This window comes from Oryza sativa, chromosome 5 (genome assembly GCF_034140825.1).
Source record: "Oryza sativa Japonica Group chromosome 5, ASM3414082v1".
NCBI lineage: Eukaryota > Viridiplantae > Streptophyta > Magnoliopsida > Poales > Poaceae > Oryza > Oryza sativa.
Window position 1 is genome coordinate 9155204 of NC_089039.1, and position 17908 is coordinate 9173111.

A 17908-nucleotide genomic window follows, 5' to 3' on the forward strand; every position below is an offset into this window, starting at 1 on the left:
GTCGGAGGCGCGCTTCGTTGGCGAGGGGGGTGTAGAACCAGTCGCTCTTCCAGTCGTCCCACTTCTTGCGGAGGACGCAGGGGATGTAGCGGTTCAACACCGGCCCCCGCGGCTGGAAGTAGCAGCCGCCAACCACCGACGGCGGTGACACCGACTGCACGGTGAAGAACCACCGGAACAGCTGAAGAGAGGGGCGCACCCCAATGAACATCTCGCACAGGTGCGCGAAGATGGCCAATGTCATCACCGCATTGGGGGTGAGGTGCGCCATCTGGAGATCGTAGAACTCCAGGACATCCATGAAGAAAGAAGAAAATGGCGGGACCAGCCCAGCCATTGCGAAGGGGAGGAAGAAGATGGACCGCCCCGGGTAGTCTGGTGCCGGGCGCCCCTCGCCCAGCATCACTATCTCCCGACCGGTGGCGGACTCCGGCATGAAGCGGCGCGGCAGTCCGGCGTGCCTCTCGCTCACGATGCGGGAAGGCGGTAGTACACTGCCGTCGAGCAGAGCAGAGCCCCGTGCCATGGCGGTGGAGGAAGAGATGATTGAGAACGAGCGCGTGTGGCGAAAGTAGGGCGTAGCAGAGAAAGAGTTAGAGCTCAGGCGGCGAAGGCAAGAGGAACAATGGCGAAAGGAAGGAAGCAAATCCTTTTCTCGATGCTTTTATACCCTTGCCATCGCTGGGCCTGGCTCCTCGTTTCTCGCGCCCACTACCTCGCTCCCTCGTATCTCGCTATCTCGCTCCCTCGTTTCCCGTGCCCACGCTTCCACTAATCCCATTCGCCCGCTTACGGCGCATGAAGTGGATATGCGGTTGTGGCAATCGAAATGGATTGTATCGTGCGCGCGTTAATTACGCTCGCCGACCGAAGCGGCGTTACCGTATCTCCGGGCGAGACCAATCTGCTCACCCAGATTCGCGCGCTGCTCAAGTGGTGTGGCAGTCTTGAATAGACCGCCCATTATGGACAACCAAAGTTACCAATACCAATGTGCATGGATTGAGACCGTTGGGTATTTTGCCCAACTACGGAGACCGGTCCCACCTGTCACCAGGCTTTAGGGGTGGCGTCACACCTGACCGCTTCCCTTGGGAAGGGAAATTTGCTCTGGCATAACGCCGGGGGCTACTGTCGGTGATATGGGACCGGGAGTATCATGACCAGAGGCTTGAGGCAGACGCAATCGCCCACGTGGCCTGGCACCTTCGGGGACGTCGGGCCCGAGGGTGAGGTGTCCGCCCTCCTCCTGATTTCCCCCGAGGGGGGGTCGGGTTGCGCTTGCCCCGGCCCCGAGGGCCGAGGCACCCCGACCCCTTAAGGAAGTCTGCACCACATATATGGGATAAGTGAGCACAGCTGTGCTCACCTAACAGCATTTATTGCAGTCTGGTCAAGCGTGTCACGCTGCATGCAACGCAGTACAGCGCGTTCCTTTATCCGGTCTGTGACCAGTCACAGACCGGTCAGATCACGGGTTAGGTGGCGGCTGGCGGTCTGACGCACGCCTTGCCCCATCCCGTCAAGACGAAAGCCTCTAGGCACTCGTCTCAAGCCGGAACTAGGGTGTTATCTCTTAGAGATGGCACGTTAGCCCTGGTCAGATTTACACCAGGCTTCATCCTAACCATTACAGGCAAGGTGTTACACGAAAAAGGGCAAACATGCACGTTGTTAAGCTGACGCGTGGTGAACAAGAATGACCGGTCTGGCACTGGTCGCGTCATCGACAGACAGCCACGGTCCCGCGTCATCTCTGTCTTCGGGGGAGGTGGGGGTAGGTGTGGGCTGTCCCATCAGAAGGGCTCCCGGATGGAAACCGTACCGATCTCCGCCCATTAAAGAGAAAAAGAACAGTCCAGTTTGGAAAGAGAAAGGTGCATGTGGTATCCCCTTGAGATATAAAAGGAGGACCTTGCCCATTTAGAGGGGGACGGGACTTTTTTCCCTTTTGGAAGGCTGAGGGGAAAGGGAGTTAATCCTTTGTGACTCGTCCATACACAAATCCACAAAAACACAGGAGTAGGGTATTACGCTTCGCAGCGGCCCGAACCTGTATACATCACTGTGTCTCGTGTGTCTTGCGGGCGGGTGATCTTTCCAGATACAGAGAGAGAGAGAGCTTGAGATCTCACCCTAAGCCCCCGGCCGAACCGGCAAAGGGGGGCCTGCGCGGTCTCCCGGTGAGGAGCCACGAGCTCCGTCATAAGCGCACTCCCTCCATCCAAATATATACTCCCTTCGTACTCCGACATGATTTTCGAGATGCTACTTTGACCAACAATATCTATAAAAATAAAATGTTTTAAATAAAAAGAGTTGCATATTATGATAGTTTGTTTAATGATAAATCTAGTAACATCAATTTTACGTGATTAATCTTTTTTATTTTTTTGCTATTAATAGTCAAAGTTAAAAATGTTTGACTTATCCCTATTCTAAAAATGTTTATATTTTCGGACGGAGGGAATAAGATATTAGGACTAGATGTGATACATCATAATACTACCAATCTATTCAGATTCATAGTACTATGATTTGTCTCATCCGGTTCTAATATCTAATGTTTTGGAAGAGAGAGAGTAATTATTCATGTGTTAATTAGCAACTCCATTTTATGTGTCGACGGGGAATGGTTCCTAACCCATTCAAAAAAACAACCTGATGCCTAGTTCTAAACTTCTTTAATTCACAGTTTTCGTAAGCACACTTCTCGAACCGTTAAATGTTAAATGGTACATGGAGTGAAAAATTCTATGTAGAAGTTTTTCTTAAAATCAAATAAATATATTTTTAAAATTTATAATAGCTAATACTTAATTAATTATGTGCTAATGAGTTATCCCATTATATATGTGCCACTAATATTCTCCTTCATTTTGGAGTTTCGAACGAGCCTTTAGAAGCCGTATTTTTACAGATAGACAACCTTGCGTTGTGACACCTAGTTTCATATAGATAAGTTAAAAAATAGAGATATATTTTGTAAAAGAATTTGTAACATATGGTGGTGTTCGTTTCTAATAAAGGTGAAGGTGAAGCTAGGGCACAAATCAAGAAAGCCATTAGCACATGATTGATTAAGTATTAATTATTACAAATTAGAAATTTGGATTTATTTAATATTTTAAAGCAACTTCTATATAGTATCTAATATTTTAAAGCAACTTTTATATAGAAAATTTATCGGATGAAACACATCATTCACTGGTTTGAAAAACATGCTAATAAAAATCGAGGTAGAATTTGTATCTTAGATAGGAAAGAACGGGTGGTACTTTGGAACAAAGTTCCTTAAATTCCTTTAAAATTGTTTGCTCTCATGCAGTACAAGCGTGATCAATCATCCTTCCCATCCCACACACAACTTCTGTCCAATAATAAATGGATCTAACATGAGATTTGATATTATCTATGACAATGAATCGGGATAGGTGACTAAACAGATGTATATTCATTATAGTAGGTAGCATTACATCTTATATTAGATTGATTTATTTTAGGACGGAGTGACTAGGCAAGTATTATTCATGCTCCTACATTATACATATAAGTATTTTGAATGCACCAACAGGTTATTACTAAACAATGTCTTTTTTTAGATTGGAAATGGATTACATCTCCGGTCTCTGCTCGTGGGCATACAGCAAAAAAGTCTCAGAAGTAAACATAAAAGAAATTAAAAAAAATACATGATAGGATAAACCCCCAACTTCTGCCAATAAGATGATCTAATAAAATAATGTTTCCAAAATCAAATAGATTGTATGACAAAATTCTGTAGGTACTACACCATCTAAACTGTAATAAAAGTTCCTTGGCTATAAATTCCAAACGTGTAGCATCATTGTACATAGTATCTTATCTTGTTGTTCTTGTGAAAGTATCATACACCAAGAGTGAAGCCAGTTGGAACACATGAAGATAACATGCATGATGCTAGACATTTTTTTATGGTTAAAAATTACAACATTACGGCAACGACAGATTGACCAACATAGAGCACTAACTCCAAATAAAATCATTTTTTAGTCTAGGCACTCCCCTTAGCCAGTTACCAAAAATATCTTTTACATTTTGGAAAAGGGAATATTAATGTCAAAGAAGACATATCATCAAGAAAAACGTGCAACATGACAGTAAGAGAAAAGATATTGGATGGTCTTTTGTATATTTAAAAAAAAAACAGATTAGATTGCTTGTTTTCCCTCCATTCTCTCTTTGTGAGGTTATCTTTCATTAAGATAACCCAACTATACATCTCAAATAGTGAATCGCATGGATTTCCATTTTGTAGGTTAAACAATGGTGTATGTCAAATGGGCTAGGAAATCCAAACGTGGCTTAACCATCAAAGTACTGTGTCCACAATGCTAGCTTGCATGTAGCCTTTTTTTTTTTACCATATGGTCAAATAGATTAAGGCTGTATTTAGATCCGGGGGTGAAAAGTTTTAGCGTGTTACATCAGATATACGGACACTAAATTGAAGTATTAAACGTAGACTAATAACAAAACAAATTACAGATTCTGCCTATAAACTACGAAATGAATTTATTAAGCTTAATTAATCCATCATTAGCAAATGTTTACTGTAGCACCATATTATCAAATCATGGACTAATTAGGCTTAAAAAATTCGTCTCGCAATTTACACGCAAACTGTGTAATTAGTTTTTTTTTTCTCTACATTTAATATTCTATACATGTGTTCAAACGTTCGATGTGATAGGGTGAAAAAATTTGCCAGAGGATCTAAACAGGCCCTAATCCATCATAACTAATGAGGCAAACATTATATCCCTATACGTTATTGACACTGTTTAATGCTAATGCTATACAAATATAAGTATCATGTACATATATATCGACTCCATGTAAAATATTCGTCCTATGTTTTTTTTTAAGAAATATTCGCTCTATGTTATTGTTGTGTACTTGTGTTCTGTGTTCTCTTTTATGTAAAAATGTTTATGCCTTTTATCTTCATCGTCATTTTGTCCACCGCTGAATAATAAGCAGCCTCCTCTCTTTACATCCTTCTTATTTATCTTAGGGAGGAAAATTTATTATAAGAACAGTGAGAAACTTTTTTATATATGCACTGAAATATGCTGAATACATAAATCATTAGGTCCCTTCACCAAAGCTTGATAAAACCACGCGGCGTAACGTACAAGTGAAAATGTGAAACCAAGGTGGTTTTTGTCTTAAAGCGGGGTGAAGCAAATGGCATTGAAAGTTCAGAGATTGACCATCATGTTTGCCATGCTAGCTGCTACTCCCTCCGTCCTATAAAGCAACCTAGTACCAGATAAAACACTTCATAACCATGTCTGGATTCGTTGTACTTCATAGTAGTGCAATGGTTCTATCAAATGAAAGCAAAACACTGTTTTCTGCGTATAAATCATGAAATCACTGCGATATATTCGAATGATTCCCTGCTCTTCTGCCTCAAATAAGTAACAGAGAGATATTTTACATATCTTGCCTACCAGTAACAATAGATTGGCACTTAGGTGCTGATGCACACGTATAACCAAGCATGAAGATACAACCCGAGATTTAGTATTGAATTTTTTACCAGCTGAAACAATGTGATGACAGGTATCCGATATGAATAAGCAAGCACAGAAGATGCCTAAACAAGAATCCTGGAAAGTTACATTAACATCCATCGATCTATTTTTCAAGTGCAAAGATGACCATATTGTCCAGCAACAAACACAGCATGTATATTCTTATGTGATGGTCATGACATGCTGGCTGAATTGAGTCACTCTACTGCAATGTTCTCAATATGCTCACAAGCAAAGCCTCCACCCAAAAAAAGGAAAAAAAAAAGGGTTCCTGTTTCTCCAAAAATATGTAGATAAACTGTGAGGTCAAAACACTTGGAACTTCCATTGGGTTTCCGAAACGGGACTTCTACAACTACCATCCATCAGCTTCCTCATTCGTTAAAACACCTCTTCAGTTGGTTTTTAAGAAATCTGAATCAAACAGGAAACATTAGGATATGTTTGAATAGAATGAGCGGTATAAAAAAAATGAAAACATAAACAAGTAAATGGAAAACTATGATAGTCCATCTAGCCATTTCTACTTAAGAAATTGAAAAGAGAGCATGTTATCTTTTATTCAAGTCCTGATTCAGTACTATATTACACAACAATTTTATTTTATATTCATGTCTTTATTCAGCAGAATACCTAATTATGATTTTTACTATCAAATCGTAGTAGCAAGCTTCATCATCTTAGACTCTTAGGCTTGATAAGAGATAATATTTTAGGACCAAAGAATGACAGTGACTCAGCATGATTACAATGCAGGGAATCCTTTCAGCTCTTACACAATACTATTATGTTTTATAGGCAAAAGTTTCTAGTTTGCACTTAATCACATCTACTGCTTACCTTCCATCAATTTTTTTTATCCCAGCAAAAATATTACATGAAGCTTTTAAGTGGTTGCTCATAATATTATACACAATGCAACAAACTATAATTAACTCTTATGAAAATAGATACTTATAATGATGACAAGACCAAACACCTTTAAGGCTTTTATACTTAGTGACTTGGTTACCTACTTCATATTTTATTGGCCAAATTTGGAGTTTGCTTTATGCAATGCTGTTTAAACAACAGCTATAATCTGCTTTTTTATGCAAAGTCAATACTGAAGAGTAAAACATGACTGATAATTTTTAGTGTACTTTACCCTAGGATGCACCTTGTATTAGGGATGGATCCAGGAGAAAATATCATCTAGGTCACTAATCAAATTTCTTTAAAAAATAATCGTGCCATTGCAGATTATAAGAGAAATTTCTTAATCTAAAGAGGACTTATACAGTGATTGGCAAAGAGTAACCGGTGTCAAATGACAGTGATGAATGTGTGCTGGATCTGCCCCTTCGTCTAAAGTGCTACCACAAGACGGAAGAAAAAGCAATATTTGCTCAAATGTTATGCTAATTCAACTAAAATATCCATCTTATCTTATAAAATGGCCTTTCATGATTCGGAGCACACACTTCAAGAAAATAAGGAATACAAGCAGTGAAAAGTGGTAATCGAACGGCATCCATGTATGGTGAAAAGAATTAACAAGACGACTGATTGAATAATAGTTAGCTTAATGAAGTACCTGCTGACCCATTTGCTGTTTGGTCTCAAGTCATCTTCTTCCTATCTACACGAACCAACATGTCTGATAAACTCTTGCTTTTCGCATCCGCCTTGTTCCTTGAAAGAGTTTCTTCAATCACAAACAGAAGGATTTTCAAAATTTTACAAGAGAAAACAATAATGTAAGTAGATACACGTTTCCAACATTGCATATTGAAGTGACAAAACAAATGATACTACCAGTACCACTATGCACAAGCTAAGCCTCCCACTAACATTATACCGTTTCAAGTTTCAACAGAGATGTAAAACGAACAAAGTCCTGGATCTATCTAATTAACACTTAATAAGCAAATCTGGTGTGTCAAGCATGCATGTACACGGGAGAAATCACATGAAAGATGATCACCTGCACGGGGGATCCGGCACGATGCAAGCCACGGAGGGAGCAAACATGGTGTAAGTGTATCCACGGATGGATCACTTCCACCTCCCAGCGTGCACCCAAGCAAATCCCCATTGTCCATGTCTATGGAGACAACCTGCCTGCCAACTACGAGGTGCATGCAGCCAGCGTTCAGTGGGTCAATGGCTGCGATCTGCGGCGTGTTCTTGCAGAGGTTTTGGTCATGCGGCCAGAGCCGGCTAAGAGCCACGCGGTGCTCCAGCGTCCACCCGCCGCCGTCGTCGTCGAGGGCGAACGAACTGAGCACGTATGGCTCCTCCTGGGACACCTCGGCGTAGCGCAGCCTCCCCTCGCTGACGCCGACGCGGCGGAACCTGCGCAGCTCCCGGCGCTCCTTCTCCATGGGCTGTGTCACGCTGCCTCTCGGCAGCTCGACGAAGCGGAGCTCCGGGCGATCGCTGAAAGGGTCGGCGGAGAGGGCGCCCCAGCTCAGGTCGACCCACCACAGCCGGCCGGCGAAGGCCACCACCTCCTGCGTGGATGTGTTCATGCGACGCCGGTGGAGCGGGAGCGAGGACGGCAAGCCCACCAGCTTGTCCCACTTGCCCGTTTGTGAGAGAAACCGGCGCATGGCGAACCGTTCGTCCCCGCCGCGGTAGCCCACCGAGTCCTCCCTGAACAAAGCGACGGCATACCTGTCCGGCGGCCCGTGCGGGCGTTCGGATTGGGTGAGGATGCCGATGTCGGAGAACCACGCGGTCTTCTTGGTGCCGTCGATGTCCGGGAGGCCGAACAGCTCGCCGGAGATGGGGTTGCACACGAACCGCGTCATGTCGGGGTCGATGCTGATGCCAGTCAGCGCGCGCCACCCACCGCCGCCGGGGACGAGGGGGGCCGTGCCGGTGACTTCCATGAAGGTGAGGAGGAGGAGGCCGTCGCCGCTCGCGGCCTTGACGAAGCCGGCGAAGAAGGCGTTCAGCTCGTCCGTGTCGGGGTCGGGCACGCGCGGCGCGTAGCCGACGAGGTGGGCGGGGGCGATGAGCCTGGAGCCGCACGGGGGCTCCGCGAGCCGGAGGGATACGCGCCGCTCGGGAGATCCGACCGCCACGTACTTCTCCACCATCGCCCACGGAGGGCGCCGCGACGCCGTGGAGAGGGCGCGGCGTACGGGCGCGGACGCGGCGGCGGACAGGGCGCGCCGGAGCGGGAGGCGCTGCATCTTTGGGCGGAGGCGGCGCGCGTATCGTGGCGAGCGTAGCCTAGCCTAGCCTACCCTACCCTACCGGAGAAGGCGAGGCGGCGGGGTCGGTTGTTCACGGTGGGTGAGGTCCATGGAAAGAAGTGGAGCTCTGACACGAGCAGCAGAGGGGCAGGGAGCCGTGACGTCCGGCCGTGGGCTCGGTCCACCGTGAGCCAGGGCATTTGGAGCCGAGAGGGTTTCGCAACGGTGTGGCCCGGTGCGCATAGACTCGGTGCAGCATTTTGCGTTGTTCTACTTGGTGACGTTACCTGTCTCTATCCATCTGCTCCTGCCTCTGTACTTGTTCATCCTTTTTGAACGATCCGTTGACAGCTGGCCTACAAAAAGCATGGCAACGGTTTCCCGCCAAAATGCTCAGGTTGTGTCGGCCTGGGAGCCACAGACGGTGTTGGCCCAATGGGCTGTGATCCTCAAGGTCCAACGTAACAATATGAAGATAATTCTTCAGTTAGAATTAGCCTTTTGATTTGTGTACTACTCTCTCCGTCTAACGAAGACTTTTTTTTTGTCTGCGTCCAACGCCAACATTTGGTTGTTTATCTTATTTAAAAATTTTATAAAAAAATTAGTCACGCATAAAAGTACTATTCTTGTTTTATCATGTAATAACAACAAAAATATTAATCATAGAAAAATTTTAAATAAGACGAAGAGTATATTCAAAAACTGGAAAATGAAATCTTCGTGGGATGAAGCCTGAAGGGAGTACAACGTATCTCGTTTTTCATAACCACGATGTATTTTTTATAAAAAGCTTTTTATATCTTTTTATAAAAAATCAAATTATAGTTAACAATTAATTAATCATGTGCTAATAATTTTGCATTCCAAAAAATCCCACCCGTTCAGCCAGATCGAACAAAGCCCCCCCCCCCTCCCCACGTCGGTGTGTTTTGCTCAAAAGAGAGTTCAGAGCAACTTTTGCATTCGTCTCATGAAAACACTACTACATTAAGGATTTTCCCGTATGGATGAATTCAATTTTCGCGTGTAGAGAATTTGACCGTCTGGAAGGAAGTATCTGCGAAAATCGCGACTTTTTCGTGCAGGCGACGCACCCGCGCGTGCAGGCGCTTAAGCCACCCGCACGGGAAAATGAAAAATCGAAAAAAAAACCAAAGCCTAACCCTAATCCAGCCGCCGCCACCGCCACCCTAGCTGAGGTCCGCCGCTGTCGCCGCTGCAAGCGCTGGCGACGGATCCGCCGCCCGCTCCCATCGCCGCCGGGGAAGGGAGGGGAGGAGCCGCGGGCTGCCGTCGTTGTCGTCGCCGCCACCCCCTCCCCCATGCCTCCCCTCCGCCGGATCTGCAAGGGGAGGGGCCACGCGCCACCGTCCGCCGCCACCGCTGTCGCCACCGCCTACGCCCGTCGCCAGGAGGAGATCGAGGAGAGAGGAGTGAGAGAGAGAGAGGGAGGATAGAGAGAGTCAGATCGGCCGGATAAATAAAAGAGAGAGAGAGGGGGGGACTTAGGCGCGCACGGATAGGGGAAAGGAGAGAAAAAGGGAATTTTTTGAAGTGGGTAGGAGGGAAACTATTTTCCCCTGCGGTTCTCTTAATATATTGCACGGGAAATTTGGCTCATTTTCACGTGCAGCCTATTTAAGAGGACCGCACGGAAAAATCGATTTTCCCATGCAGTCCTCTTAAATGGATCACATGCGAAAATGAGCTGATTTTTCCGTGGGGTGTGAGTTACCGCCCGCACGCAATGATCATTTCAATAGTAGTGAAAAATCAACGTTTGAGAATATATTCGTCTCATAAAAAATCAACTTATGAAAATGAACGGGTCAAATGCTTCCAACTTATGAAAATGAACGGGTCAAATGCTTCCAGATTCCTTCATTGAAGTTTCTTTTTATATACTCCTGTCAAAAAAAAAAAGCCAACCTAGGATTAGGGTAGCCAACCTCCTAATCCTAGGTTGACTTTTTTTTGGACAGAGCCAACCTAGGACCCCTAGGTTTAGCTCCTAGGTTTAGCTTTTTTTTTTGGACGGAGGAAATATGTAGAGAGTAATATCTTAGTATACGCAGGTACTACCAACCTTGGTTACAGACTTACAGTAAAAGCAGACTGTTTACTTACCATCAGCAGATTGGCAGTTAAGTTCAGCATGCATCAATAGATTGGCAGTGCATCCAACATTGATGCATTTCCAACTTAAACCAAATTATACTAAGCACGATCTCGCGTTGTAAAAAGCAGACTGTTTATTTTTCTGGCAAGCAGGGTTAACGATGACTAATATTTTGGGGGCTACAGAAGTCTAATGGTAGAAACAAAATAAATAAACAATGCGATATTCGCTTCAATTGAGCATGCCGAAGGACAAAGAATGCAATAAAAATGGCAAAAAAAATTTCCAAACATCACATTCGAATTGCATGAATCAGACAACCAAATGTCTCAAAAACTTCAGCAAGTTACCAATTTACTACCATCAGTAATCAGACTGCCAGTCATCGATTGTGTTAACACACAAAGCTGCCAATCTTCCAACAGATTAACATCAAATAGTTGCTCATCTTCCAGCAGATCAACATCAAATCAAAGAGTTGCTAGAAAACGAGTATCTAAGATGACATACACAATGTTTTCCCTACGTCCAAAAACGAAGACTCGTAATCTGCTGCCAACATGAACCTACAGTTCAAAGCAAACTCACTTAGGGAACCTTTGCTCAGCTAATTTTAAGTTCGCATGCATAAGTGAAACTCGAAATTCAGCTGTCAGCCAACATTTCCAAAAAAAAAAAAGGAAGTTTATGTAGCACTAATTGCATCGTAGTGCATCACTTCGTAAGAAAGAAAAGCTTCCTAATCTATCAGAAGTTCAGAACAACTTCAACAAAAGACTTCCTAATCTATCATAATGGCTTTCACTTTCACCTGTTAAATTTCAGAAATCTGGAGATAACAAGTTAAACGTTAGATACATCTTATTGATCATAACAAGGGAGTGACATGAGAAATTAACCATTTCTTCTTGCTACTATAAAAACACGTATTAACAGAAATAATAGTGTACTCCCATATACCTCTTTGCAGTTTCATATAGAGAAAAGTATAATTGCATGTTTATTTTCCATGTGCATTTTTTTGTTGCATCAAAACCTTAAGGCAGGATAGCTTGATAAAGAAACATTAATCATTGTAGACAGTAACTCAAGATGCCAACAAAACTAAAGGTTTCATTTAGGTTTACAGGACGAATTTGAAGCTTGTGTACCTCCCTATCATGAGAAAAAAAATACGAAGGTTGAGATGTATACGAAGAAATTATAGTCATCTATCACAAGAAGGATGATTTTATGATGTATATAGGGGTATTTATATCTCTCGTTGCAACAAAAAATAACTACTTATTACACAAAGATAAAATACGTCCTTATGTCTCACAAGGATGGGAAATACTCCCATCAAGTCATACGAGGTAGTTTAAATCATACTGTAACAAGTATGTACAGCTAATAGAAGGTCTTGAGTAAAATGCAATATCAATATTTTTTAGCATACTCCTGCATAGTGAATCTAAACTGCAACTACAAGAGCACTGTAGATAGGAATATTTTACTGTTTGAAACCTACTCCCTCCGTCCCATAAAAAACGAATCTAGGACCGCACATCCGGTATTAGGTTGGTTTTTTATGGGATGGAGTGAGTAAGTAGTAGTCATTTTGTAAACAAGCCTGTCTCAAATGACAACAGGGACATATAGGCAGAGAAAGTAGCCAGCCATAAATGCAATTTCCTTAACACAATAAAGAATGAAATAGTTGGTGGTTCAAAAAAGGATAACTAGAGAAAGTACCAGATATATATTCCACAAACCATTTCCACAGGGTAGAAAAACTTACAATATGATCACTTGACAAGAAACAGGAAGCAATTTACTTAGTAGCTCATAATGACAACAAGACTACCGACTTTATTTAGGCTTGCATCCTAGATTCCTAGACTACCGACTCATAATTTACTGTTTGAAGTTTGTATTCAGTGATAACTGGCAGATAAAACCACAGCTACAACCTGTACAGCTCCAAGGTCTATAGTATGACATAGTAGCCATAGTTATTTGTGTACTGTTTTATGGTGAGGTGAATTTAATTTAAAGTGCACCACAGTAATGGTCAGCAAAAGTAACTAGTCAGGACTCATGTTTCCTTAACATAGGAAAGGATCAAATATATCATCTATACTTTGTTAAAAGGGAATAGTGGTGGTGGTTCTGCCACCACCCCCATCAAACTCCCAACCTTTTTTGAGAGGAAAAAGAACAGGTGAGGCTAGAGGGCTCACATGTCAACCACCCCCACCAACTCTCTACATTTTGGAAAGAAAAATGACAATGTAGGGTCAAAGGGTCCATATATCAGTAACAAAATATATGTGGCAACTAAGAGATGATATGTGCAAAGAATGTTAGTAATAACGGGTTGTCTATACTCCTTTAAAAGAGTGTAGTACTCCTTTAAAAGAGAGTTGTCATGGTGGTGATTCTGCCACCACCCCCACCACCAACTCCTACCTTTTCTGGAGAAGAAAAAGGAGAGGTGGGGCTAGAGGGTCCACATGTCAACCACCCCCACCAACTCTCTACTTTTTGGAAAGAAAAAGGATAATGTGGGGCCAAAGGGTCCACATATCCGTAGCAAATATATGCAGCAATTAAAAGATTATATATGTAGAAAATGATGGTAATAACGGGTTAATGATAATTTTCTTTAATTAAAATTTTGTTGCAATGCACGGGCCATATGCTAGTTAGACAAGAATAGCAGAATAAAGTATCAAGCGAACTTGGTTCTTTACCTCAATTCTTCGTGTCCTTATCTGCACGAACCAATATGTCTGACAAGGTTTTGCTTTTGATGTTGCTCTTGGTATTTGGAGTTCCTACAGTGAGGGAGTTAAACAATACAACATAAGAAATGGAACTGTACTTTTGTGTACATTCGTATACAGTATGCAAGAGCATAGCATCTTGTCTCTGACACATTCAACAGATAAACCATGTTTATACACTGAAACATGTTCAGCTCAGTTGGCTGTAAATGCATAATTTTCCATCACCATTTAGCTCCACATTGGGCTAGTGCAGATCAATAACGTACTCATCAACAAACAGAATAAAATGGCTATGCATGTTGACAGAAATTTAGGTAAGTTTCAAGCAATTTGCAATGGGTATTTCTGTTTTTTTTTGGATGTTTCAACATGCCTACCTAAATTCCCAGATTACAGCAACTAATTCCACCATTCAATGAACAACTGAAATTGGAAATGACTTATGACACAATACTAATATCAAAAAACATCCAACTATATGGTTTATTTTCGAATGACATGTAAGACAGCCTTTTCCCAGATTGCTCCCAAAAGGAGTCTAACAATCTGATGCCAACTTATGGGTTCATGTTTGGAATCTCTACTCGGCTAATTTTAAGTTCAATATGCATCAGTAAACCCAAAGTTGAGGACTCGGCCATTGTTTTCCATAATGAGAAATTGGAATCACAGCTCCAATTGCATAATAATACATCACCTCACCGAAAAGAGAAAAATCCTAATCCATCAGAACAGCTTACACTTGTTAAATTTTAGAAACCTAGAAAGCGAAAGTTAAGCAGTGGGAACGTGCGAGGGGAGTAAGTGATATGAAATGAACCAATATTTATTTATTCATCAGGAACACAAGCAAACAAAAACAATATTATAGTCCCATATACATGTTTGTTTTTTACTCTTCTAATAGAAAAAATAATGTGATTATATTTTTCTTCTACATGCCACTTACATCATTACATCAAAACCGTATGACAGGATCATTGTCAAGAAGCAGGAAGCAACATAGACAATGTCTCAAGATAATAACAAGGCAATTTATTTTGGTTCCAGTCTAGATAAGTTTTCCTGGACCAATGTGAAATTTTGCATTAAGCCACTCCTGGCAGTTCGTACCGTCCGTACAATAATTCTAAAGTAAATGCATGTAAGTTCTAGAGTAAAATGTGAAAGTGATAACTTATAGAGTTTTAGTATAGTCTATTAGTCTTGCATAGTGAATTCTAAACTGCAACAAAAAAGACTGCGAAATATAATTGCATTAAGATATCTCTCCTGACCTACAATAAATCTTCACAAATGATGATACAGAATTTATGCATGAATCATTAACATAGGAAAAAAAAAACAGATTCAAAAGAGCATAGGTTAGTTGACTGGACATACATAATTTTTTTCATCTATCACCCCATTGAATTACCAATCCGCACAACACACTCATCTAGAAACAGAATCAGATAGCTAGCAGGCACATCGATTGAAATTTAAGTGGCTTTCAGACGCTTGACAATTAGCATTTGCAAAAATCCCATAGATTATTCATGAAACAAATCATCCTACTATAAACAGGCCTCCAACCACACGGTTAAATTTCAAGGACAAATCAGAACATATGAGCGTAACAATAAAAATCTGCATATTCACATCGTATGGAAAACATGCATCTCAAAGAAAGCATGAGAAAGAACCTGCAGAAGGTATCCGGTATGATGGAAGCCACGGTGGGAGAACACACGGAGTTAGGAGAGCGGTGAGACATGAGCGAGTATAACTCTCATCACCTAACAGAGAACGCCCAAGCACCTTACCCCTCTCCATGTCAACGGAGATACATTGCACGCCGATTTTGAGGTACATTATGCTAGCATTCAGTGGGTCAATGACACCAATCTGTGGCGTGTCCTCCTGCTGCAATGGGAGTCCCCCATCCACCCGGAGCCGGCTGAGCGCCACCCGGTGCTCCAGCGTCCAGCTGCTGCCATTGTCGTCAAGGGCAAAGGAGCTGAGCACGAATGGCTCCTTCTGGGACGCCTCAGCGTAGCGCAGCCTCCCCTCGCTGACGCCCAAGCGGCGGTACCTGACTAGGCCCCTCCGCTTCTCATCCTTCACGGGCTCCATCACACTGCCCCCTGGCAGCTCGACAAAGCGCAGCTCCGGTTGGTCGCTGAGCGGATCGACGGAAATGGCGCCCCAGCTCACGTCGACCCACCAAATACGGCCGGCGAAGGTCACCGGATCGTGATCCACGAACAATGGCCGCTCGAGCGGGAGCGGGGACGGGAAAACCACCGGCTCGTCCCATTCCCCCTTTTGCGAGAGAAACCGCCGAACGGCGAAGGACCACTCATCGTTGTCGGCGGCGGCGGCGTTTGAGCTGAACGAAGCGAGAGCGTACCTATCCGGCGGCCCGTTGGGGCGGTCAGATTGGGTGAGGATGCCGACGAGTTGCCACTTCAAGGTCTTCTTCGTCCCGTCGATGTCCGGGACGCGGAACAGCTCGCCGCTGAGAGGGTTGCAGACGAAGCGCGTGACGTCGGGCTTCAGTTGCTTGCCGTCGAGCGGTATCGGGCCGCGCGCACCGGCGGCGGGGGCCGCGGTGAGGCCGTCCGTGAAGTCGAGGACGAGGAGGCCGTCGCCGCTGGAGGCGCGGGCGTGGGAACTGCAGGCGCGCATCATGCCGGGGGGGCAGGGCTGCGGTTCGACGAGGTGCTCGGGGACGAGGATGTGGGAGGCGCACGGTGGCTCGGCGAGCTGGAACGCGGCGCGCGGCGACGACGGGGGCATGAGCAGGCCCGTGTGGTGGATCATCCCCCACCGAGGGCGCGAGGCCGAGGCGCCGGCGCCGGCGGCCGTGGAGAGGGCGCGCGCCACGGGCGCCGCGGCGGAGCGGGTGCTGCATTTCGGAGTCGGAGGCGGCGGAGCGAAGCAGAGGGGGGAATCGAGGAGAGGGTTTTGCTGCCTTTGCGTTGCGGCGTGGAGGGAGAGTCTTTTAACCCCCTGTACCATTAAGTAAGTTGAAGCTTACGCGTGTGCCGTAAAAAAATTGAGAGTTACCTGTCCATGACACAAACTTTCGTTTACCCGTGTACCATTCCATCCATGTTAGAGAATGAGCTCTGACATGTGGGACTCACGTATGAAAATGACTAAATTGCCCCTGAAGCATTTTCATCTCTACTCCTCCTCTCCCGTGCGCCTCACTCGAACCCTAGCCTAGCCGCCGCCTCTATAGCCGCCGCCGCCGCCGCCGCCGGTCGTCGCCGTCGCCGGCACGCCGCCGCCTTTGCCTCGCCTCGCCGGCATGCCGCCGCCGCCGCCGCCGCCTCGCCTCGTCTCGCGTCGCCTCGCCAGATCCAGCCTGCTCGGCGCCGGCAGCGTGGTGACGGCGGCGGCGGGCATCGGCGCCGCCATCAGGGGGCTCGACGACGGCGTTCTGGACGGTGCCGACGGGTGGTTCCAGAAGATCGTGTCGCTGATGCCGCACCGGCCGATGTCCATCGGCGGCTCGCCGCTGTACGCCGTGTACGACACCGACTTCGGGCTGGGCCAGCCGACGAAGGTGGAGCTCCTGTCCATCGACAAGACGCCCGGCACGGTGTCCATGGCGCGGCATCGAGATCGGCGTGGCGCTGCCGGAGTCCGACATGGCGCGGTTCAGCTCATGCTTCGCCGACGGACTGAAGCAGCTGTGAGGACGAACAGCTTGTTGCATTTCTTGCTTTCTTGCTGCTACATATTGTTGCAGAGTTCAGAGTTTGTTCAGTTTGGGTGTGATTCTGTAATGCTAGCAGTTGGTGATCTTTTTATGTGTGGACTTAGTGTGTTGAATTACTACTTTAAATGTTGGTGATATGAACTTGTTGCTATGGATGCAAGTTATGTCATGAATGTTGATGCTATGACCAAGTTTAGTTGCTTGAACGTTGATCCTATAACCAAGTATTATTCCTGCTTTTTCTAATTTTTTTTGCATTTTTTCTTATTTATCCACGCATTTTTTTCCTTATCCTTTTACGAATTTTCCTTATGTTTTCATATGTTTGTATTTATTTATGATTTTTAAAATTTATTTACGAATTTTTTTTCTTATTTATTCCCTGTTTTCTATTTATTTCCATCATTTTAAAATTTATTTACGAATTTTTCCATATTTATTTCCTGTTTTAACTTTATTTTCATTTTTTAAAAATGTTCACTTTATTTCATTTTCTTCAATCTACATTTCAGCCTCTATGTGGTGTGTGAGCCGAT

General features: G+C 44.5%; 1 protein-coding gene across 1 annotated transcript; it reads right to left on the bottom strand.

Annotated features, from left to right (window-relative positions):
- Positions 1-5552: 5552 nt before the first annotated feature.
- Positions 5553-8841, bottom strand: LOC107275469 (uncharacterized). The gene is made up of 3 exons (XM_015783070.3): positions 7549-8841; positions 7159-7269; positions 5553-5996 (listed from the first exon to the last, which is right to left on the bottom strand). The coding sequence occupies exons 1-2, from the start codon at positions 8762-8764 to the stop codon at positions 7184-7186; spliced, it is 1302 nt and encodes a 433-aa protein (XP_015638556.1). The 5' UTR covers positions 8765-8841; the 3' UTR covers positions 5553-5996; positions 7159-7183.
- Between the last annotated feature and the right edge of the window lie 9067 nt (positions 8842-17908).